This window comes from Anser brachyrhynchus (assembly GCF_964034855.1).
Source record: "Anser brachyrhynchus genome assembly, chromosome: 3".
Classification (NCBI taxonomy): domain Eukaryota; kingdom Metazoa; phylum Chordata; class Aves; order Anseriformes; family Anatidae; genus Anser; species Anser brachyrhynchus.
In genome coordinates, this window is record NC_137696.1 from 106,264,913 (window position 1) to 106,289,753 (window position 24,841).

The following is a 24,841-nucleotide window of genomic DNA, read 5'->3' on the forward strand; positions in this document are numbered from 1 at the left end:
CCCAACTCACACTGCAGGCAAGATTAAAGTGCATGTATACATAAATCTGAAGTATCTTAGGCTTTCCTGGCATCCCAGAAGATTCAGGCACGTGGTCCCCTACCTCCAAGGATTCAGTCAGACCAGCTGCGACCCTAGCAGTTTTAGTACTGTGGCGTGTTCACTTCAAATGCAACCATGCTGTCTCTTCCCATTAATCATTGTTACTACTATTTCTTATAAGCACATCATCAGGAGCAGCATCTGCCTCCCTTGCTTCCTTCTCATAGCTCTTTCTTCCTTACACTATCTCACACTATAGGTACCAAAGACACTAGATGTCACAACAGGAAAATATGTGCCTACAGTTCTCACATTTTCTGGTTACTTCACTCTTTCAGGGATTGTGAACAACTAGTATAGGTTTTGACATACTCCAGGAGCACCGGATTTAGCTTCAGGGTGTACAGCTATGTGCCTTTGGGGGCACCATCCTGTGGAGTCTGGACACTGGGATTCACAGTCCTCTTCAGAAGGATAGAGTGGGCCAGCTAAGGAGTGGTGGGCTGAGGAGAGTCCAGCAGTCAGGTATCATCTTCTTGGAGCTACACTGCATGATCAGTAACTCTCTGCTCATTGCATTGTCTGGCCCCGTGGCTGGGATGATTCCACATCCCATGACCTGTGATTTGCTCTAAGGTGGCTTCCAGCTAGAAAGAAAACAGATATATGTTTCTGGAAACCAAAAGAAGGAATTTCCTTTTTTGAAGAGGTTAAAAGTGGATATGAGGGTTATTTCTTAGCCTGTTACAGAATATTACAGCTTCAGCCTGTGGGTACCATCATTGAGGATACTCTAAGTCCATTACCCATCCCAGAGCTGAGCAAGACATAAGGTGTTTACCCTTTTAGATAAGATACACTGCTGCTGAAAAGAGTCTTCAGGGCATTTTATGGTAAATCAGGATATCTTAAGAATTTTTTGATTTTGGTGGTTATACCAAATTATCAGAATATTCGAAGGCTGCAAAGCTTCTGTTTCTTTTGACATTAATTTTGTGGTTGTTCTGGAATGGTCTTTTTGTCTATTGGAGGCTGTCTATGACATATTTAGCAAGTCAGATAAATGAGTTTGTTTATTTTTTTATACAGGACGTCTCCAGTATCATTCAGCAATGTTAATCAAAAGAAAAATTGTAGTGCTATAGAGGATAATGTCTTTCTGACTGCCTTACATTGGTATGCTCATTTTGAGGTTTTTGTTTGTTGTTTAGAGGTTCAGTGTAATTCACTGACTGAAATACATTAAAAAAATAAAACTGTTGATGAACTTTAAAATAGACTTTTCTAGGTCTGCTAAGTTTAAGGCTTTTAAGGTGTAAATAATAAAAAAAAAAATATCCAGGCTTTATTAAACTAAGTAGCAGAATATCTGACTTTTTAAATTGAAAAATCTCAGTGATTCTGTCAAAAAGAATTAAAAGGTTTTATAAACAACTCCTACCTGTTCCATTGCAAGTGATTTCTTGCTTTAGGTTTAGTGTCAGATAACTTGGTGGTTTTCCTGAGTTACTGCTAGATCTGCAAAATCCCCTGTGGTCCTTAAGAAGTTTCTTTCACTCACCTCTGAGTTCTGGCTTTTTCTTGCCACCCTCAGGAGTATCTCAGTCTCTTTTGTGGACTGCAAAATCCTATATACTGGATATCTCTCTCTTTCTCCGGCCCTTTCGTACGTCACAGGGGAAGTTTTTTCCTCTGAGCATAATAATCTGTTGCTCAGGTAAAAATCTTTCTTTCCCTTAGTCACAGGATCTTTTATGAACTAGCGTTCTTAAGATAACAAAAATGACACGGCTAAGAAAAAAAAAAAGGAAAAAAATTAAACAGATAAGACCTGTCATAGTACAAGTTTTCATTTCTCATAGCTTGAGTGTCTAACTACAATTTGGGTGGAATAAAAAGAAAGCTAGGTGATAATAATGGTTGCTGAAAGTCTCACAATATACCATGTACCTAGCTTCTGGCATCAGTCCCCAGTAAGATGCTGTAGTCATGGCGAGGGGAGTTGTCTATACCAGACGCTTTATTTTAAATAAGCACTTTTTTTGGATGGTTATGAACTAATAAAGTTCCAGAGATTGAACTGGTACCCAGCACTTGATATGGAGTCTCATCTATTTGGGCAAGAGCTATAGTAGCAGGTAGTATAAGATTGCTTTGTGTTAGTGTAATTTTTTTAGATCGTGTATATGCTGTGTATGTATATCCTATGTTTTGTTCTGAAGAGAAAAGCCCACCTGCTAGCTTTGGGACTGCCATGCCAGGAGGCAGGTAGAGCTCCTTGGAGAGATGGGAGGACTGCACCTTCCATGAAAGCAGTTGTACATAAACAGGGGAAGCTTCCAAAATACAGAACAAGGCAATGAAGGAATAGTCCATGAGTGTGCGAATAAGCAGGGAGCAGACTAAACAACTTGTGAACTTCCCTGCAATCAAGTGGTGAAGGTGACTTAGACTGAGGGAGGCTGAGTAGTTTGTTGTGACTCAGAAAACCAAAGAAAGCTACTGAACTGAAAAGCAAGTCTGGAGGGATATGTTGGGAGGAGGAAAATACGTTACTTCACCTTTTATTGTAAGCTTTCCCATGCAGCAGATGTCAGTTTTACATACTTAAAAACACTAATGTAGTATGTTGTATTATAGTAAATCCTTCATTCAGAGTTTTGAAAATAATTAAATTTGTCTATTTGGATATGCTGAAACTGCAGAAGATGTGGGATTGGTCCACATTAAGAATCTGATCGACTCATGGAACTGTCATACATGTCTGTTATGGGAGATAATGAGGTTCCAACAGGCGGGCTCTTCCACAGGGAATTTAATGCCAAGTTTTTTATTTAAACATTTTTTTAAATAAAAAATTAGATACCATTTTCTGTTACAATAATTCCCTGTGGTCAGCTACAACTCTGAACATCGATTTTTGTGGTGTACTGTAGGTTTACAGCAGCTACAAAATGTACCTAGCTACTAAGTTGGCACTTGGGTTAGACCTGTATCAGCAAAGCATAGCAGTGCCTCCTGCTGATATCGTCTCAAATTGTGTGGAAAAGACTATGAATGAAAACATGCTGAAACTTCAGAACACAGAGTATAATTTTGGGATCTCAATATTGGACTGACAGAGAGCTGTTATGGAGAAAATGAGCTTTTGTTGAATTAACTTCCATTTTGCTAAATCTTTCAGATATGTGGAATAGATACATATAAAAATATATGACTTGGAATGACATTTTGACTCTTGTGATGTTAGATTTGACAGACCTATTAATGTGAAATGATTTAAAGGCAATTTCAGGTGACTTCTTCGGACAGAAAAATGAGTTTTCAGTGATGATGAATATAATGCTGTGAAACTGATTTTATGTGTTTTATTGGTAAGGCCAAGTATATTCTGACAGTAATTGTGTATTATTGGCGCTATATGTTATAATTTTATATTTAAGCAAAAATTACACAATGGTGTGGCTTTGTGTTGTTTCTGTTATATTAAATGAGTTATTACATACAAATGCATTAAGCTTTCCTAGAGTCCCATTAACTGCTAAAGTAGGACCATGAATAGCTGTTTAAAGGATTAGATATCTCTATATATAGATATATATAGATATATATAGAATATAGCTGTGTTATAATAAAGTATTAACACAGTAACAACATTGCAAGATGACAATTTACTTTTAATTTCTTAGTTTGAGAAGGTGCATTATTCTTGAAAGTAATTGCCACTTTATGAAAAATATATATCCATTAGTAAAATGTAAGTATGTGTACTGTTAGTACTTGCTTGAGAGTTTCTTATTAGCTTTGTGTATAGATATACTCTCCATAATTATACTCCAAAATGAGACTTTCAACACTGAGTAGGAAATTTATTCATTAAATTAATGGGATTTGTGTAACTGAATTTGTTACTTGATTTTGAATATCTCATTCTCAGTGAAAAAAATAAAAAAAAAAAGGCTTAAAAGGCTTAATCCTGCAAACAGTTAAGCATCTAAGAAGGTACCTTGAGCACAGCTTCTATAGAATGACAGCCTCCATAAAATGACATCCAGCTACTTTTTTTCTGGTTAGACGTAAAGTATAGCACAAGATTGACACATTTTATTGTCTATCTTCCTAAAATGTACACAGTACTTCAGTTTTGGTTTGGTGATATGTATTAGAAATTCTTCACGTGTTTTACAGCTGGAATAGATATATACATATATTTTTAATATAAGCGATTATCTTTTGTTATCTGATTTCCAGGTTCCCCTGGACCATCCAGTGATCACAGCAGTGGAGCTTCATCACCTCTCTTTGATAGTGGCTTACATTTAAATGGAAACTCAATTAATACTGTAAGTAAATTAATACCAAAACCAGCATAAATTATGCAAGTTTTTGCTCCATTTTGAGCTTCAGAATGCTAATGTAACACCATAGGACTAGCCTAAGGTTTTTTTAGTGGTTGGTTGGTTGATTGGTTGTTTGAGTGTTTTTTGGTTTGATTTGGTTTTGACTTTTTTTTTTCATTTGTTTTGTTGGATATTTTTTTAAGTGCCTGTGCTGTAAAATTCTTGTGAAATAGCCAACATGGTATCCTGAGTTGCTATTCTCAGTTGCTATGAGGCAACTGAGAAGCTTCTAAGAATGATCACAGCAAGGTTGGATCATTGTGTGGGGATGAATTCATGTCAATTTTTAACGTATTTTGTTGAATTATAGCATTGTGCTATTAAATTTAGTAAAGATGCTGAAATGCAAATGGAATTCAGAAGAGAATGTAAAGGTTGAATTATTGAGGCAAACTTTCATTAAAAGGAAAAAAGGAGGAAAAAGACAAATAAAATGAGAAAGCAGACTTAAGAAAACAAGTCTATTTCTTTAATCCAGAGGATAGTCCCTTCTTTCTTTTTTCTGCAGCAAACAGCTATGACTGAATTAAGTGCAGCATTGTGGGAAAAAAAATAATATATATATATATTCTTTTCTCTGGGAAAGATAGAAATTGTCAAAACCAAAGAAGATAGGATGTTTTAGTAGGTGACAATGTTGCTCTTTTCTTAAAATGAAGATTGAAGATGTAAATAATAGCTGTACAAGAACAGCTGTTCATGCTGAAAAATTGTTTAGCTCTTAACTAATTGCAGCTGTAGTCTCTTCAGTTAGATATTGAATTTTAAAGAATGCCCTGTGAATGGAGTACAGGCTTCTGCTGACCTCTGTTTCTCCTTTTTCTTCAGACATCTAAGTGTCTGCTGCTTCTCTCAAGCTTTGCACATTTTCACCACTACCCCTCTAAATTAATCCTTAAAGCTATTTTTCTCTGATAAATATATATGTGATAATATAAATATGCATATATTTATTATATAAATATATATGATTAATAATAAATAAAAGTATTCAGTTTTGCTTTGATACCTGTACTTTAGTGCTTGGGGAAAAAACTGAGTATAGATACAGAAGATATCATGTTTATTTGTTTGCAATCATCCAGATAATTTTTACCTTTAGTTACCTTGCAGTGTTGTCTTAGCAAAAAAACTGTCTGTCATCAGGGTCCATTATTCTGAAATGCCTGTCTACCAGGTGCTATGCAGCCAAACAAGTCCTTTCTTCAAAGTGCTTGCATTATATGAAGAGGGCTATGGTCAGGTGATTTCCTCTGATTGCATTAGCATGCTTTAGCAAATTAATGCCTACTAACTGCTAAAATGTGTGCCATAATAACTTTCAATCATCATTATGACTATACAGTGGGGATTGCACACTTGGAATTCTACACGTTACAACAAGAAGTGGCTGGAGTTTTATGGACTTGTAACACAAAGTAATTTAGAGTTAGTTTCCAAGGTAGCACACAAAAGACTGCATGTAAGCTTCTGTAAAAACAGAAGGGGGAATACTGAGGTACTAACTCGTTTATACAGAACTTTTCTGTCTTTTTCTGAAGCTGGACAAAAAGTCATGTGGGGAGCTATATATGTGCACCAGACACAATGACCTAGAAGTGAAGTAAAGCAAAACAATTTAGCCCAGCAAAACAATGTAGCCCAGTAAAAATGTCATGATCTCACTTCATAGGAAACAAAACTAAAAATTGCCAGATTCTTATTATGAGGTCCAAAAGCAAGGTTCTATGTATTCTATGTTGATATGGCTGACTTTTGAGGTAGTCCACTAAAAATGTGTGGTCTATTGTCTATCCAGCTAAGATATGAATGAGCTGTGATTAGAACTTCAGAATTGCATGTTTTTCAGGTACCAAATAGTGGGTGCTTCTAATTTTAATTAGGTATTTTCATTTTTTCAGTAAAGGAAGAGCTGGACTGACATTCCCTCTGACAGTATTGCCCAGTAAAAATATAGATATTTAAACCCCATTTTAATATCATCTTGGTAAGGGAGGTCTGACTCACTATGAATAATGTTACATCATGTTGTATGTATCTTCCTAACTACGGTCAGATCCTTGCTATATTAGACAATGCACATGTATTTATGAATGCTACTCCAAAAATCATGCATATTAAAGGAAAGGACAGGAGGTAGAGAATGATTATTATGGCAGTTTTACCAAACAGTCATTCAGCGTGTCTGTTCTGAAAACCGGTAATACAGAGACACCTGAGCTAATGCTATCTCAGTCAGTAACATTCACATGACACCAGAATATATTGTGGTGTTACTAGTTTTTATCATATAGGAAGTGGTTTAGCCATGTTAACATCAAGCTGTCTCTGCCTGATACGATTACACTGTTTTCAGTTCTCATGGTAGCTTGCCTCTGTTAGACATATCTTTATCACATCTTCTGTGAAGCGTCTGTTATATGTGATTTGATATCATCTTCAGGATTTATGGAAATCTTTCCTATAGTATTTGAGTAGTTTGCAGTAGAGTGCTTCAGAGGGGTTGCCCTGAACATAGAGAAATGAGGTGAAGTGTTCTCTTCACACCTAATTAGTTTGTGCTTGAGCAGTGTGACAAATGCTGTAGAGACTGGTAGTATCAGATACATTCATCTGTATCTGATACATGGTTTATTAATCGTACTCTGAAATTTCAGGGAACATAGAAGGTTTAGAAGAGCTACTCTCTAGGCCAGTGATTATAGTGCATGTACATGAAGGATTCTAACTACAAAACAATGGAGAAAATACTGTAGGGATGTTCTCCTAGATGGATTTCCAAGTCATCCCTCTGGACAAATAAATAAAGAAGAGGTCTGAAATAAAACAAATTACTAAGACACTATTAAATAGTATAAAAGTTGCTATACAAAGGGAAACCGTAGTAGTTTTTCACTTCTTTGAATATCCAACTTCCCTGAATTGTCTAAAAGTGATATTCTGATAAATGGACTGCGACTAGAGTAGATCATGTAATTTAAGAATTCTAATTTAATTTTGATAGTGTATGTTTAATTGGTTAAATTAAATGAAACAAGCATTTAGAATTTTCTAAGTTGCTTACATGTTTATTTTTATTTTTATTTTTTTTATTATTTGGTGGCTTTGTTTCATCTGTTCAATTAAAAAGTTTTGATCTAAGAAAGATGCCTACTTCAGCACCACGTACAGTTTATAAAAAAAGGAAAAATACAGATGCCCAACATCTGGTGGGACCTATAGGTCCTATGTCTTTAACATATATGGTAGTCCTGGTTTCAGAGTGAGAGAAACAATCCCAGCTGCAGAGGGATTTGCTCAATCCCAAACAAGCAGAGGCAAAAAGGGAAGAGGGTGCATGCAAGGGGTTGGAGATCCTCTTACTGAGGGTAAAAGCTATGCTGATGGATACTTCAATGCAGTAAGTAACCAGACCATTGAGCTGAGATCAAATGGATGTGCCACATCTAAAAGCTTCAATAATTTTACTTTTTTCCTGTTTCTGTAGTGCCTTCCAGTTCAGTATAAACATACTATTTATTATTCTTAATTTGTATTTTATTCTTCATTTTTGTCATGCTGTAGCTCACTTTAAAGAAGTTTCAAGATTCAGATCAATATCTTTTCTGTTAGAGTGATTCAGTATGTGATACCAGTAGACTCTGCCAACTCCTGATCTGAAAATCCATGATTTTCTCACTGTGTATGAAAGAATTATAACTTTAAATTGACTTGTAATTCATAGTGTGTCATTTGGTAATGTATTTGCATAAGATGTAATAAATCTAGTAAATACAAAAAGTAGCTTACTTAGAGAGACAGTACTGGTTACTCTCATGAAAGTAATCATCACTACGTCTTCCATTTCCTGAACAGAAAATACTTTAAACAGACAAACATAGCTAGCTACACTTGAACTGAATATCTTGAACTGCTTCTGTGGTGAGATCCTATATGAAAAGAGATAAAACGCACTGCAAATAAGCATACTCCTTTTTCTCCACTAATAAAATATGAAACCGTTCCCTTTCTACATACAGAGAAAAATAATCCAAATTTTCTGTTTCTGATTACACCTCTCAGAAATCATATCAATAGAAAAAAAGCTATTTGATAATAACTTCCTACTCTACTATTCTAGATCTGCTTATAAAATGCTTTTGATATTGAGTAAGGAAATTGTTTATCTGAGATTTAGATGTTCAAAAGTGTTATGTTTCTCTAATTCTGAATTGATTAGGACTTTTGCTATATTAATGAAATGAATAAAAGGTATTTTTGAAAGTCTCATCTTTTATTGATTCCCACTGTCATTGTTAATCCTTTCCACAGGCTTATTTCTTCTTCTATTTAATATGTGATTCATCAGGATAGTTATTTCTTCTGCACAGAAATTAAGCACTTGTTTAATTTCCCAATAAAATTTAAGTCATATATGGTTTTAGTGTTTTTTGTTTGTTTGTTTAAGATTTTTGTTTTGTTTATTAAACTTAGTTAAAAATGGTGGTGAAAGGACTTATGGCATTAAATTAAAAGGAAGGCTTACTAGATACTAAATAAATGAACACTGAGCAACATGTCAGCTTTGTGACATCTAATACTAGTTTTGAAAGTACTCACTTAAGCACTGAAAGTTAAACTGATATTCACACACAGCCCAAGAAGAAGTTTTAAGTGGGGATTAGCCCCTGTAAAAGAAATCAAAGACCAAGAAAGGTCAAATAGAAGGTTCTGGCGTTGTTGTTTATCTTTGAGAAAAAAAAAAGTGCAGCACGATCATAATATAAATAATGTGTCAAGTAAAAAAATAATAACCTGTTTTTGTCAGGTATCTGGTTTCATTTTTTGATTCTACCTATTTTCCCATATACAGCCCTCTCTTGTGAATGCACTTCTCATATTTCTTATGAACTTGTTCATTTTAGTTTTCAGCAGTAGCAAAAAGAAAATGGCTTAGGAGATAAAGCCTAAGTTGTTTATTTTTTATCAGTGCTGGTAGAAATGAGGTGATTACACAGTTTCTTTTTTAATTACACTTGTGATTAGAATATTTGGAGAACCTTGTTTACTTGATGGATTGTAGGGAGTAGTTCATCTAACCAGTCACCGGGAATCTGCTTTGCAGAGAGTTGTATTGCTCTGTAGATTGCACTGAGTGCATTGAGTACCTTTCATTTGCACAGACAGACAAAGAAGTTTGGGGGAATGTTGTTTATTATTAATGAGCGATGCTCTTATGTTTGGCTTATGATGTTCAGGAATGCAGAATGAGAACTGGGGATGAATTAAATTTGCATTTGATTTTTGTACAAAAGCTTCTCTCTTTCCCTCATTATCTGTTCTCCTGCTTATAACTACAAAGGCACAAAGTGGACTGCTTCAGGGCAGAGCTAGATTATAATGAGAAGTTATACATGTGCAACTCCGTTGCATGACTAAACAAAATTATGATCCTTTATCACCTTTTGGCAACAGAAAGAGCAGCAATCTTTCAGGTATGTTAGCAGGGAGTATCAGAAGTCCTTGGTTAGAAAGAAAAAATATGTGGGAGCATTCATGGGATTGAAGACTGCATGTGTTAGAAGATGAAGCATTAGAAATGAAAGCAAGCATTACTAGTGTTATTATTTTTAGAAAGATCCTTTTACTGTTGCCGTAGTTAGTGTTAGATTAGTGTTTCAAATACCAGGCCCTGGTAATGATCCGCAGGGAAACAAAGGTGAATAGTGGTGACCCGGATCTAGATGTGATGTTAGCATAGACGAACTCCAGTGGTTCAGATATACATAAAAGGTTTATAATAATAAACAACAGTGAAATCAAGGCAACAGGTCCTCCCTCAGAGTTGCATCCATTGTCATTCCACAAGTTTCTGCAACAAATTGACACTTACTGAGTTCCCAGTCAGTGATAGGAGCAGGAGACAAACCTCAAATTTGTCCCAAGGGATTTGCAGTGTGTGAAGGCCAAAATACTTCTCTAACGTTGAGCTAATTCTTCTCAGCAAGGACAGCACACCCCATCTGGGGATATGAAAGGCTGCCAAAAGCTGTCTGTAACACTGAAGTTTCAGTACAGTTGCATTTATAAAGTGACACTATAATAATTTCAACACTATATTCTCTTCTGTATTTTTCCTCACATACTTTTAACATGGTGTTTTTTTTCCTGACGTCTGTTATAATTTGAGAAGAGTCATAATTACTTTCTGCTTTTGTGCTGAGATTTATTAAAAACTACTTTACCCTCTTTTCCAACCCCCCTCATCCCCCAAAGAAAGAATATGTCTGGGAAAGGTGTTGCAGGCAAGGTTGTTGAGGTTACTCAGGAGCCAATTACATTTAGCCTAAGGGAAACAAATTAAAGAAAAAGGTGCAGTAGTCCATACATTTTCTTTAAAAATATCTTAGTCAGGCTTGTACCTTATTGGTTCATTTAAAAAAAAAAAAAAAAAGTACAGCACCTAGCCACCTAGCAGCACAGCTGTAATGAAATATTCATTAATTTTTCCATAGTAAATCACTTCTAGAAAAATTTATATAATTGAAAGATTTCTAATTTGTTCCTCACCAGCAGAATAGCAATCCCATTGTTTTAAATGCATAGCTACTGCAGTGAATAGGGCAGCATAGATCCCTAACACGTAACCACATATAGGTGCTCGGTGTCTGCAAAACTATCCATTAATTCAAATGCACTACATGTCTTCAAGAGAAGACATTAAATTTCAGAAGCCTACATGTGATGCAGCATTGGAATTAAATCAGTTTTTCTGTAATAGAAATGGAGGGGCAGTATTCTTGTTTCACATGCTGTTTCACCTTCTTCACATTTAATTAAACAATGTGTGTCAATTAAAATAGTGTAGAATAGAGCTGTATAATTAAAAGTTGCTTCTTTCATCGAATTTTAAAGACATTAAATTACGTGTCCAAATTGTTACTTCATCTGGAAGAGCTTGTTTCCCGTATAAAAGCCTTTATTAAATGATTTGGTGATGCATACTTTACCACATAATTACTGTCTTCTTAAAGCTGTCACAGAATTGCACACCTGCATCTAAGCATTCCATTAAAAATAAATAAACACAGACCCTCTTCTGAATTGATGCTACATCAAAGAAATGCACAGGTATTTTGATATCATCATATCATCTGAGACAAGCTGAACACTCTAATTGACTCCTCTTTACAATAGATACCTCAATAAAGTGTTTCTTTAGCTGGGCACTGCAAGAATTTCAGTCATGTCTCTACTGAACACTTGTAATTGTGTTGTTCCATGATTAATGTCAGCTAACTAAGACTCTTTTACTGCTAAATGGAGTGGACTTGTTTTCTTCCCCAGCTAGTCGGCAGCCTCTGTTTCCTGTCTCACCCTAGAAGAAGAGTTGGCAAATGCTCAGCTACACATTAATCAGATTACTTAATTGATCCACTGAAAACTAACCCTACATATACATTTATTTATTCATTTGTACATTGCATATGTATATGCAATATGCATACAGATTTCAGTCACTGACCTGACTGAAACGTGTAGAGAGAGCTCCTCCAATTCACTGTGAGCTGAGGGGTTTCCAGTGCTGCTGCAAGAAAAGATATAAATCTAAATCCCTTCCTCCAAAATAACTGTAAGACAAATCTGCCTACTTTGAAAAGCGTATCATATTGAGGGCTTTCTTTTGAGTGTACTGCAATATCTTCAGTAATGGAGTTTTGACAAGATGCTCTCCAGTTTGTAAAAAAAAAAAAAAAGCAATTAAGTTAGTATTAACTACACTGAGTTGTTTTGTTTTGTTTTTATACCAAAGTCCATAAACATGTATTAGCCATTTTTTTCAGTTATAGCTTAAAGAAATTAAGCTATGCTACACCATGTTTTAGCACTTTAATGTCAGAGTTGTTTTTCCTAGGAAAATATTTCAATATATGAAGATCAAATGTTATATTAATATTGCTAGCATTTTCATACACATATCTTCAGAGAAATATCTGATATTCTTTTCAGAAACTCAACAATGTTCACTAAAGAGGAAATAGCAACAACAACAGCTCAAAAGATAAATAATATCATCTGAAATTGAACCAGTGTTCATCACAAGCAGTAATCTAAAATAAGTCATGCCTGCTACATACACATGCGCTTGGTAGAAGTACCAGTTTATGGAACAGTCTCAAGAGTTTAATGATACATTTTGAAAGAATAAATCTTCTAAAGCAGAAAGTGGATGAATTGCAATTGTCAGAAAAAGTCTTACAGGAGGAAAGACAAAATCACAGAATTTAAGTTAAAAATGTTCCTTATGTATATCACAATTGCTTCTTATTCATTTTCTTTTATGTTCTTTTACCTTTTAGGCTTTGCCAAAACTGTCATTACTTAAATTTGTTAATTAATTTAAATTAAAATAAATTAACTGAAAGTTAATTTTCCAGTGTACATCTTGCCAGTCTTCTGAAACCCTCAAGCATAATTTAGCAAAAAAATACAAAAGTTATAGAACACAAGCCTTTTGTGAAATCCTTTGCGCTAGTTGCATATACAGTTGAAATTTCAGATATCGATAAGAAAGAGTCCTGTCTTCTCTTTATTTCTTAAGGCTGGTGGCAGCAGCAAGGCATCATGGTAATAAAGAAAAGTAGCTTTCAAGGGAATAAATCATTGATGCCAGTTAGTTTAGTCCTTTAAGAAAAAAAACTATACCAATTATTGATACCTCTGATTAATTGTGATATGAAAATGTTTTGATATATACATTGCTATTCCAGGTGTAGTCCTTTATCTTCATCTACTATGAAGACTTTGCAAGACTTGCATTTTTGCAAACCAGACAGTGTTTGTACTGTAAGTTGAAAAGTATATTTAAAAAGCAAGCTTAAGCTTGCTGAGCAACATGACTGTATTTCTGAGTCCAAAACTGATTTAACCCAGCTTCAGCCTGCCTAAAGCCCATGTTTAAAGAAGCAGCAGCGTGTCATTCATCCTAAAATATCACTGTGGCTGCTTTCAAGGTGCAGGCCTAACAGAAACTACAAATTAAATTACTAGTGTGGATTCAGAAATGCTTCCTTTTGAGTACATGACATTTTTCTTGCAGAGGTTTTAGAATCAATGACAGTTTAAAATTAAAATTAAAAAGGTAAAATAATTGAGTTGCCCAAGCTCAGCAAATAATATGTCACAAAAAGATAAAAAGTTGACAATCACAGTGAACTATGATCTATTTATGTCTTTCCTATATTCTTAGTGCAAGCTTAATTATAGAGACATGTCTGATTAGGTCTCCCACTTAACGGAAGCCTTTTCATTCTACTTATCGTATGACTTCATGGTTGTCCCATAACGAGTAGTTACAAAATATGTTTTTAAAAGCAACAAAGCACTTGCCCACATTGTCCTTCATAGGTCAGTGATTGCTAATGGGATATAGGATCATTCCCTCCTCCAGGTCAACAGTACACAGCTGTCCCAGGTGGATAGTGTTTATGCGTCATTACAAACTGATCCTGGTTCAGTGTTCTGTCAAAAATGAGATTTTTGTACTCAATCCATTTCTTAATGGACAGGTGTTACAAGCAAATTGGCATTAATTGGCAACATTGTTGGTGATCTCTGCAGAAAGCCAAAGGTGTGAAATGAACCAGAGGATAAAAGCCACAGTTGAAGAGATTATCTCTAAACCGCCAATTTTTTTCAGTCCTTTGGAGGAATGGTGTGCAGAGCATGAGCAGCAACTGTTTAGTAGACAGAAGGCTTGAAGTTCAAGCGAGCTCAGTACACTGGGTCAGACCAAAGGACCGCCTAGCCAAAAAGCTCGTCCCCAACAGATGCCCTTAAGAATCCAAGAACAGAGGAAATATGTAGAATTATTTATAGGGTATGTTCTGTGCACCTTCATGATGTTTTGGATAGATTCTTCCTGAACTAGAGTTTCTTATATACAGAAATGCATTCTTTCATTGTTTTTATCCTTCTGTATTTTAGGATTTGTATTTTAAGGGAAAGTGGGCCATTATATCCTAATCCCTTTCTCTGTGTTCTTATATACACTTGTCATACAGTCATGTCAGCTGCTTCTTTTCCAGTCTAATTAGTCTTTGTTTACTTAATAATTATTTGCATGAAAGCCATTCCATACCTTTCAACATCTGCTTTTCCTGCAACAGCAAGATCTTATTTTGAGTATTTATCATCTGTTCATAACTCATTACAGTCCAGGAAAAGTTAATATAGACTTCCCTCATATGCATTAGTATTCATTTATCTATTATATTTTAGCAGTCCTTTTACCTCTCAGTCATTCAGTATCATGAGGTGCTTCTACTGCAGTTTGCAGTTTGTTCTTCTTTTTATTATTTTTCATTACTTGCTGCACATAGTTAACTTCATCAGTCTATTGCTTACTACCTTGTCCACATCATCAATCAGTATGCTGAATAGCTTGTATATCTGGGAGTCCACTGATAGTACTCTCTGAAGTAAAAACTGGTTACTAAGTGAAGTGTTTTGCTTGTTTTATTTACCTAATTACTAATTTGTGTTGGGGCTTTCCCTTACTTCATAGCAAATCAGTTAATAATCTTTTTTTTTTTTTTCCTGCTTTTTGGAAACCCAAGTACGTCTTAGTGATTGGTCCTCTCATTAATAAACTGCTTTGGATAATTCTAAAAGACTTCTGAAGCATGACCTCTGTTTGCAAAAATGATACTGGCTTTCTTCTTCCCCATGTTGTTACATTTATCCACATGTTTTGAAGGGATGTAGTGAAGGATCTGTCTCTGATTGACATATTAGTAGATTATAGGGCAAACTGAATAAAATGGGCTGCTGGGCCTATGATAGTATTTAATTTTTGTGCAGTGGCCTTGTGGCCATGTGTATGCTCTCTTTTGTCTGTAACAAGGTAAGGAGGGTTCTAATTTCCGTTCTGCCATAAACAGGTTAGTACAATATGGCTTAGTAAGAAACAGACATTTGAGACTTGGACCAGCTTGACCACTTTGTATCACTTTCCTATTCTTGGTCATTACTGGCTGGATCATGCAGTATGGATTCTGCTTGTGTAAGTAACCCAGAACTAAGGGGGTGAAACACATAACCCTCTGGAAAACACTTTCTGGTATGTTTATCAAGTATCAAAACTTTGAAATGGTCTGCAGAAACCAAATTTCCTTAGGAGTTTACACAAGTTATAACAGTTTAGCATTTAGAATCATAACTTTGAGGTTAATAAATTTTGACCAAGGGTTTTCCCCTCTTTAATTAATGAATCCAGTGGAGAATTGTGATGTAGATTTTCTAAAATTCTTATCCTTACTTACAAGGAGATATTTCTTCTTTACACTGTTATCCTACTAAAGCATTTGACTGAAGTGTAAGGGACCACAATGAAATATCAAATTGCTAGTGACCCTTCCATTATTTTTTTTCTGTAAAATGCTCTTAAATTGAATATTACATAATAGACAGAATACAGCCTACTAAAAGAAATACAGCTAACAGTTTGCAAGAAAAGGGTTTTTATGTTTAAATTATCTGGATGTTACCTCTGTGTTGAGAGTGGAGAGGACAGGAACAATAGGTGAAGATGGTTCCTATTTTCTGATTCCTGGATTTAAATTCAGTGATTATATTCAAGCATTTTTGTTTGGCTGTAATAAGCTACCTTCTACTTTATTCTTAGACATTTCAGCTTCTGGACAGGTATGTTAGACTCTGATGATCATTTTCAACTTCAGGTTGCCTGTCATTCTGTCAATGATTTTCATTTGTACAGAACGCTAAAATATGCATCAGTTTCTTCACTAAGATATTACCAAGTTTAAACTAAGCTTTCAAGACACCTTATCTTTTTGTGGCTAATTCTATGAAATAGAATTAGTCAATGGACTTGATTATGAAATATTCATACTGCAACATCAGGAGATCTCAGTCAAATGAAAGCCGGATTGTTCTAGGGATTGCAAATACTCTAAATGAAACTCCATGATTCTTTTCCTTAAAGAGTTTGCAGTGTAAGACTTTACTGTTAACCAACTTAAGTAGTTAATTTAGTAGTGCTTACAACAGTAAGTACTTTACTGTTAACCAACTCTGCCAATTTCACTACTGTTTTTTTTTTTATTTATTTGCTGGAGAAGTGTTCCTCAGTCACTAACTCTCAGTCATCCTGTTAGAATCTGAAAGTCAGTATTTTGATTTATTTAAAGAAATAGAAAGATCAGTTGCCACTGACTATAAGAAAGAGCTTTAGGAAAAAGAAAGAAACAAACAAAAACCTAAAAGATTTATGAGCAGGAAGAAAAAATAGAAATGGAGCAATTCTCAGAATGCTCTCTATTTTGAGTAAGTTTTTTTTTTTTTTTTTTTTTTTTTTAAACACCTGGGCATAAGAGAGCTGATGCTGGGTCATCATTTGGTTTATTTGCTTTTGTTCTACTCTGTGCATGTTTATGGCTTTTATAAAAATAAACATCTTTCAACTCACTTCTCTACTGGTAAGTTCTAAGGGACAGGTAATTTCGGTTCAGATACAGATAGCATAGATGCCTAACTTTGACCTAAATACCTATATCTCTTTGATTCCTTCTTAACTGCCTCTCTGTACATAGTGATGGCTCTCTTTATAGAAAAGTGAAATATGCAGATGTCATGGTACTGCAGAGATATAAATACCAATGTAAACTTTCAAGTGTATTGTCTTTATGTGTTCCGTAAGAAAATCCTATCTCATTCTGTTGTTCATTTAATAAGCCTTTTATATGCTCATAATCATAATTATAAATCTGAATTGGTATGCTGAGCATTGGTTTCCATCATTTTCTAATCATAACTTAACTAACGTTATTTCTAATCATAACATAACGTTCATAACTTAATTGATTTTTACCTGTAAACACTATTTTCAAATCATTTGCAAAGAAAAACAGTTACCACCTTTGTCTTTTTTTCTTTATTTTTCTTCACAGTTTAGACATAGTTTTGTACTTTCAGTCAGTGATACAATAGCGTAAACCTCTGGATATTATTTCACAAGGAATAAACTGCATATTCTGCAACTGTATATTGACTAAGATGTGTATTCCTTTGAAGTTCCATGAAAGTTTTAGTGTCAGTAGTTCCTTGACAACTTTTTAAATTTCATAAGTATTTGATTTTAATCATGTTTCATACTGTGTTGCTTTCATACATTAATTAAATATTCAGTTGCAATACATAAGATGCTACACATATGACCAGACTGAACAATCTATATGACCTCTACTTCAGGTTTGACTAATAGCTATATATGCAGGCTAATTCCACTAACTTTGCACTGGCATTTGCACACATTTGTCTTAACATCATTTTCTTCTGTATGCTGTAATGAGTAGATCATAAAAGTACGTATTTTCACTGTTGTGAGATCTGGACACCTCTACTGCTTGGAGAGTATCAGCAATCTTGTCTTTCCAGTAGAGGCACTTGAAGGAAAACTTCTAAGATGAAGTTTCCAAAATTCATAATTTCATATATGGATACTGATAATAAAGAAAACAGAGTTTTAAATCAACTATTAAACAATACTATGGATAAAAGTCTGTTGCATAAATAAGAAACCAGTCTTCTCAATGACTCCTGTGGTACTTACATTAGGATACTGTGTCTTTTTCTTTGATAATTGAGACATGTCAAAGAGTTTCATGGACTAAATTAGTTTAAATCAAAAATTTAATTTATGTTGCATTTAGATAAATTTAGATAATTATGTTGCATTTAGATAAAATTCAGGATATTTATGATTAAAACAAAACAAATTTCCTTCTTATTTTCAGTTATAAACATAAACTATATATAGTTAGTGTTAAGGCAATATATATTATTTAGTATTAAGGCAATACTAAAATTAAGTCAAAATAGTATCAAATTGTGTCACATATATTATCAAGATGGACAGCATTCCTTTCTTCGTGAATACTTATTTTTATTTCTCTACTAAATTCCTAAGTTTCTAAATCTACAAAGTTCAAGAAACTATGGTTCCTTAAATAGTTTTATCACTATATATTATTCCTTTCTGAGACAAGCATAGCCAGAGATGAATATTCATGTTTTTTGCACTATGTTGTTTTGTAGACTGTACTTACTGATTCTCATTTATTCTGCACAGGCTCCATCATCACCTTCTTCACCCATAGCTAATGAACCAAAATATGAGAAGCGCTGGCTAGACACCTTATCAGTTCCTCTGTCAATGGCTCGAATCTCGAGGTACAAAGCTGGAACAGATAAATTAAGGTTTGTAATCTAAAAGGGGAAGCACTGTGTTAGTTAGCTGTACCTAATATTTTACTGTGGCGTGTTGGCTATGTAAGGATTCTTTGAGTGGAGATATGAAAGTCTTGTTATTAAAATCTATGTAGTCCATTTTCTCTTGAGATTAATGCCATGCATGATGATTATGAGACAAAGTAAAAAAAAAAAAAAAAGGACTGTAAATATAGCTCCTATAAATATGTTTCTGTAATCTGATGTCTCTTGGGAATTCATCAGCAGCTAGCACAGAGGTTAAGCTTGGCATTACTTGAATTAATTTTTAAGGTATTACATTTCACTCCATATCTCTGTAATAGAATAAATTCAGATATTGTCAGTAAACATTCCTTTTTCTTTAAAAATGATAACATTCTGCAAAATGTTATGTGCCTATCATTGTCATATAGGAACTCATACTGACAACAGATTTTCTCAAAGTAGAGGGTACAAAGTGTTTTATTTTTCATCATAGAATCTTGCCACATCTCAGGTACTTAGGCAATAGTTCATACAGCAACAGTGGAGTAGGATAGCAAAGGTGATTGTTGTGGGCTTCAGGACATAAGTGAAAGCAAAAGTGAAGACTGTTGAAACCCCAGTAAATAATATGCTTGGGAGAGTTCTAACATTTTGCAGCATGCATCATATGTTTTTTAACTTTTTAGATGAAGCAATCCCAATAGATTCCACTTCTGAAAACAGCAGCCTGTACATTTTGAAAATGCCTTGAAATAACACGTCTTCTGGTACTGTACCGGGTCTGGCTGGGATGGAGTTAATATTCTACATAGCAGGCCATATGGTTCCGTGTTTTAGATTTTTGACTAAAATAATAACACACCAGTATTTTTGTTGTTGCTGAGCATCAAGGCTTTCTCTTTTCCCACCCTCAACAAGTAGGCTGAGGGTGGGCCAGAATTTGGTAGGGGACACAGTGTGGACAGCTGACCCACATTGACCAAATGATTATTCCATAACCATACCATATAACATCATGGTCAGCATCAAAAACTATGGGGAAGGAGGTCTGGGAGGGTCTATCTGCATAGATTGGTAAAGAGAATGCTTGCTTTTTCAATATTAAAGGATTCTGTGAATCCATATGTAATCCTTGTCACTTTTTGTGTCCCTTATGTTTTCTGTCATTAGTTTGTTTTGTTTTGTTTTGTTTGTTTTCTTTTCTGATGTAATGCTTCTTTTTATATTCTCTCAGTTGGTATTGAGAAGGCACTCTGGCACTGGTACAGCCCTGTCTCCGTTCTAAGTCTGTATCATTGAGCAATTGAAACTATTTTCTATGGTGTCATATACACAGCTATGTGCCTTCTCTTCTGCTAGGTGGACACTATAAAAAAGGACATTTCCCCTACTCTTTACCTGAATTAAATTCTGAAAGAGAGGTCTGGATCATTCTTCTACCAAAACGATCTATGTCTTTTTAGCTTTTGACATTCTCTTGTAACTTTGTAAAATATTACAGCTTGGGAAAGGATATCAAAGCCTGTATGATTATTTGGCCATCTATTCACTCCTAGGTAACGCTGACAGAAAAACTGCTTTTTCACCTCTGAAATTCTTGCAGATGGTCACAGAAGTCATAGCATACTCTTTTACTAAAATCAATCACAAACTGATGGTTTTAATATATAGCATTGTGTATGCTAAATATAGTATCTGTACGTCCAACTACTGTTGCTGTTCTGATGTAGTATGCTGCTGTCAGACAGTCTAGAAAGCCCCTCTGACCTCATTATCACTTTTGCTTTTATATTTAAGATATTGTCATATTTTCAGTTTTCTTTTCCTAGTGTTTTAATAATCTCTAATTTTCAGACATCCTTAGGAACAAGGTCAAACAGAGTCTGATTTATTACTGAAAGACAACTTTTGTTTCCTTTCCTTTAAAAAAGGCAGAGTATAACAATGTATAAACTGTCAGCATCTTTCTCAATATTTTTGACCATTTTTCAGTTAGAAACAGGTTATATAATTAGAGCTCTCTGTTAGACTATGGCATAATTTTAGTGTGGTTTAGATCAGATCTAGCCTAATCTAATCAGATTGGGCCATATTATTTCCTTTGTGGTTAAAGTATGTTATAGTATTTCATTGGAGTTTTCCAGTAACTTTGGCAAGAAAATACATACTTTTAGCTTTTGTGTCACGAGATGGTCAGGAGCACCTCTATCTGTTTGACTATTATTCTTTTTTCATTGTGTAAGAAAAAGGAGTCATCTTTTGACTTTCATTACACTGGATTTTTCATTTGACTTTTCCCACAAAGTCTGAAGGTTGGTGACTTAATGACACAAGTATATCTTTCATATATTTTAGATTTTGTCAGCACTGTAGGTATTAACAGAAAAAAAGAAAGAATGGGATAGATGGTTTTCCTTCCTTATACATAAAGAGGAATGAAAAAAAAAATACTTCAAAGAGTCTGAAGTCTCTTTTCCACATAATGAAACAAAATAAAAAAACGCCCTAACCCTAGAATATTTTAAAGGAAAGATGAAAATTGTAGTTGGTGTTTCTCATCTTCTCAATGTAGGATCTTTCCAGTTATATCTTCAGAAAGTATGAACATCAAGATAAACATTAGCTTAACTACACAAGTCACTTTTTATTAGTGCAGCTCATATTGATGGTGCAATTGGAATCTATTTGAATATTTCTTTGTAATATATAGGTTAGTCTGCTCTTTTTGATTACTTACTAGTTCAATGGCTTTTAAACGGCCTTGCCTTTATTATATAGCACCACTACTTTTATAATTCTACAATTCTCGCCAATCCATTTGTGCTATTTTTCTCTGTAAGTATTAAGGTAATATGGACAGAGAGAATTCTACTCCTGTGAGTACATGCAATTGCTAGTAATTTTTGATTGTTAAAGACAGAGTTGGTCACTAAATGTGATGTAAGTTTAACAGTGGAATAAGTAAGCCTTGCTTACCCCAAAAAATTTGTTGTTCATGGTGTCGTTTGCAGACTTTTTGTTTTTAAGATAAAAAGGTAAAGACCGGTAGTCATATAGAAGATGAAGAACATAGTTATATTCATTTATAATCTTTCATATTTTGTAACAGAATATATAAAACCTTATTTGGGACTATGCGTAGATAAGTATTTCTAGTCCTTACAACAGGCATTGACAACCCTAGATAATCATTTTTGTTTGCTGTATTGACTGATGCTTTAAGTGAAGGTAGTATAGCTATAACCTCTTGAACGTTGTAAGTTTAGAGACTGAAAAAAAATTGCTTATTTGGAAGATGGAAATTGAACAGAAGAAATGGGTGAGCTGGAAGTAACTCTGGTCCAGTACCTATAAGCCCTTGTAGCTGTGATCCCAATTACATAAACAACTTAATTAAATTTTGGTATTAATTTATATTTGCTGGCATTCTGGCAATTGCAATTATTACAGTGTATTGGGGGCGGGTGAGTGTTTTTGTTATTTTTTTAAATCATTGGCTCACTATATTCTTAAGAGAGAATCTTTCTGAAGGATTCTATTTCCCATTTTAACATTCCAGTGTATTAACAAAATGCCTTTAGTTATTTACATAAATAAGCAAGTGATGAAGCAAACCATTTTGAAAAAATGTATAGGAATTAAACATAATCTCTCTGAGTTACAAAAACTGAATAAGTGTTTGATTACAACTTTCGGTAACGATTAGAATGAACGTGAGGGAAGGAGGACTGAATGAGTATGTACATAAAAAGTATCATAACCAAACTGAACTGCAACAAGAAGGAGAGAGAGTGAGTAACATCTGATAAAAAGTAAGTAGAAAAAGAAAGTAAAGGTTTTGAGGGATGTTATTATCTCTTAAGGACTATCTGACTGATGATACAGAAAATAAAAGTATATTAATTAAAATCATTAGTGACAGAATCAGCATCCACTATACAAAAGAAGAGCACCATAGTTATGAAAGGATAGAACAATTGGAAATGGAATACAATGTAATAGTGCCAAGTGTAGGGGGATGACATTAAGGATTGTTACTAGAACAAAAATCTATGGAATAGTTTTCCATAGGAACCTAATGGAGCCTTTTGGTGGATGGCAGCAGAGTAAGGTGAGGATTAGGTCCATACTGTAATTCGGCAGAAAATAACTCTGGGACATCACTGTTCTGCAGACTTATGAAGGAAAAACAGATATTTTAGAGTATAGCAGGAGAAGCAATTTCCAGAAACGAGAAGCATAAAGACCATTGTACAAACATTGCTAAGACCCCGTCTAGAATCTGTTTACAATTCTGGTTATTTGAATTAAAACATAAAATATGAATGGATACAGTAGATAAGCATACAGTGTTTTTAGAAATATATTATTTTGATTTCTTAGCATGTAGGGTTAACAGGAAGAAAAAACACTGTGAAGGACAAAAGCTAGTTAAGCTAGATGGAAATACTGACTCACAAGGGCACTAACTGACCATGAATAAATTAGGATAAAAATTAGCCAATGGTTTCTAACCACTGGAATGGTGATATTCTAGATCTGTCTCTGTAGTAGTGGAACTTTTCCTGTCTAACTGGTTAGCAAGATAGAATTTAATAGCGATGAGATTTAATAGTAATGAGCATTGAGCAATATATGATTTTTTTTAACTTGCGATGGCAAAGCAATGGGCATGATATCTATATATGTCGTTTTCCTTCTGTGCTTCTAAGACGTTTTACTATTCTGTTAAATGTAGCAGCTTCTTATTAAAAAATTTGTTATGTATATAATCCGTTTCAAATATCGTATGATTTTGAAGAGGAGTTTTTTTTTCTCTTCAGGTACATTTCCTACTTCTAGGGTTTTAGCATTTGTCAACTGGAGTTTCTTTTGGCACTTAAGGAATTTAAACTTTTTTTTCTTTCCATTCAGCATAGATATGGAAAGTGAAAGCAATTTTCAATGACTTCTAGACCTGGTAGCCTTGTAATAAATTCGATATATTGCTGTGGGCAATGTTTCGTGATTTCTACCATGCCTCTTGATTTTTGAGTGTAGTTATAAAGTACTGAAGAGCTTGGTACCTGCCTGTAAGGAAGTCCATTCTGTAACCTTTGTTCTGAATTTCTTGACCTTTGTAGCACTACGTAAAGTGCTTTTTTTTTTTTTTTCTGTGTTTAAGAATATGAGGTGTAGGACAATTTATTGCTTTTTGCTACATTGTTAAGGTGATATGTGAAAAAGCCATGAAATCTGAGATTTTCTTCTTAAAAATGTGCTATCCACCCTTTTCTATTAACTGCCTGACCACTGCCATGTGTGTTTTTTATTTAAAAAAAAATGTTGAAATAAGTATTTCCAATACTTCTTTTACAATTTTACTTAAGCAGCAAGATGTTCTGGAAGTCAGTTGCTAGGGGTCAGGTAAATACAGGATACAGGATAAGCTCTGCTCAACAGACTGTTAACAGAGAGATGCCCAAGAAGTGAATAGTTATTCTGTAGATCTCTCCACAATGAGAGACTGACATACCCTTGGCTAAAATAAGGGCTAACTCAGAGAAAAGTCAAGGTATAGGCAGGAAAAAGGAGCTAGACAGGACCTATGCCATGCAGTTAGACTAAAGATCAGCACTGAATATTTATTCTTAAAGTTAGGGACCAGTTAAGTACCTGTTCCTTACGTTTTGGCCAGAATTTAGACATTCTGGATGCAAGATATTTGCAGTCTAAAAGTGCATCAAAAATCAATGGCATCAAAATTAAGGGAATTGCTGCTGCTTTGCAGTCTAGGGCAATACAGTCACATGCTCAAATACATCCCTTTAATTCTGTTCAGTTGCAGGAAGCCAACTTAAGGAGAGTGAGGTGTTTTTTTTTTTTATTCTTCATCCTCACAATATTTAGCATCTAGTTTTAAAATCTGTACTGCAGCTAAGCACACGAATGTACTCAGGAACCATTCGCCCTTTCCCCCGAAGTTGTGTTGCTCTGGAAAATTGATGTGGCACCTCTTCACTCTTAGTTCTAGTAAATAACCTCCCTTAGAAGATAAAACAGTGGAAAAGGAAAAGTAAAATAAATCCTTCTCCTCCCTCCCTTCCCCCACCCAAAAAAAAAAAAATAAAATATATATATATATATATAACAAATAACAAGTT

General features: G+C 34.5%; 1 protein-coding gene across 16 annotated transcripts in view; it reads left to right on the forward strand.

Moving 5' to 3' along the window:
* SNTG2 (syntrophin gamma 2) overlaps positions 1-24,841 on the forward strand; it is a 286,741-nt gene that overhangs the window by 167,645 nt on the left and 94,255 nt on the right. For all 16 annotated transcript variants that reach the window (XM_080588164.1, XM_080588166.1, XM_080588160.1 and 13 more), the window contains 2 exons: positions 4,294-4,385; positions 18,574-18,701. In XM_080588164.1, coding sequence (XP_080444290.1) covers positions 4,294-4,385; positions 18,574-18,701 — 220 coding nt within the window. The remainder of the gene's footprint in view (positions 1-4,293; positions 4,386-18,573; positions 18,702-24,841) is intronic.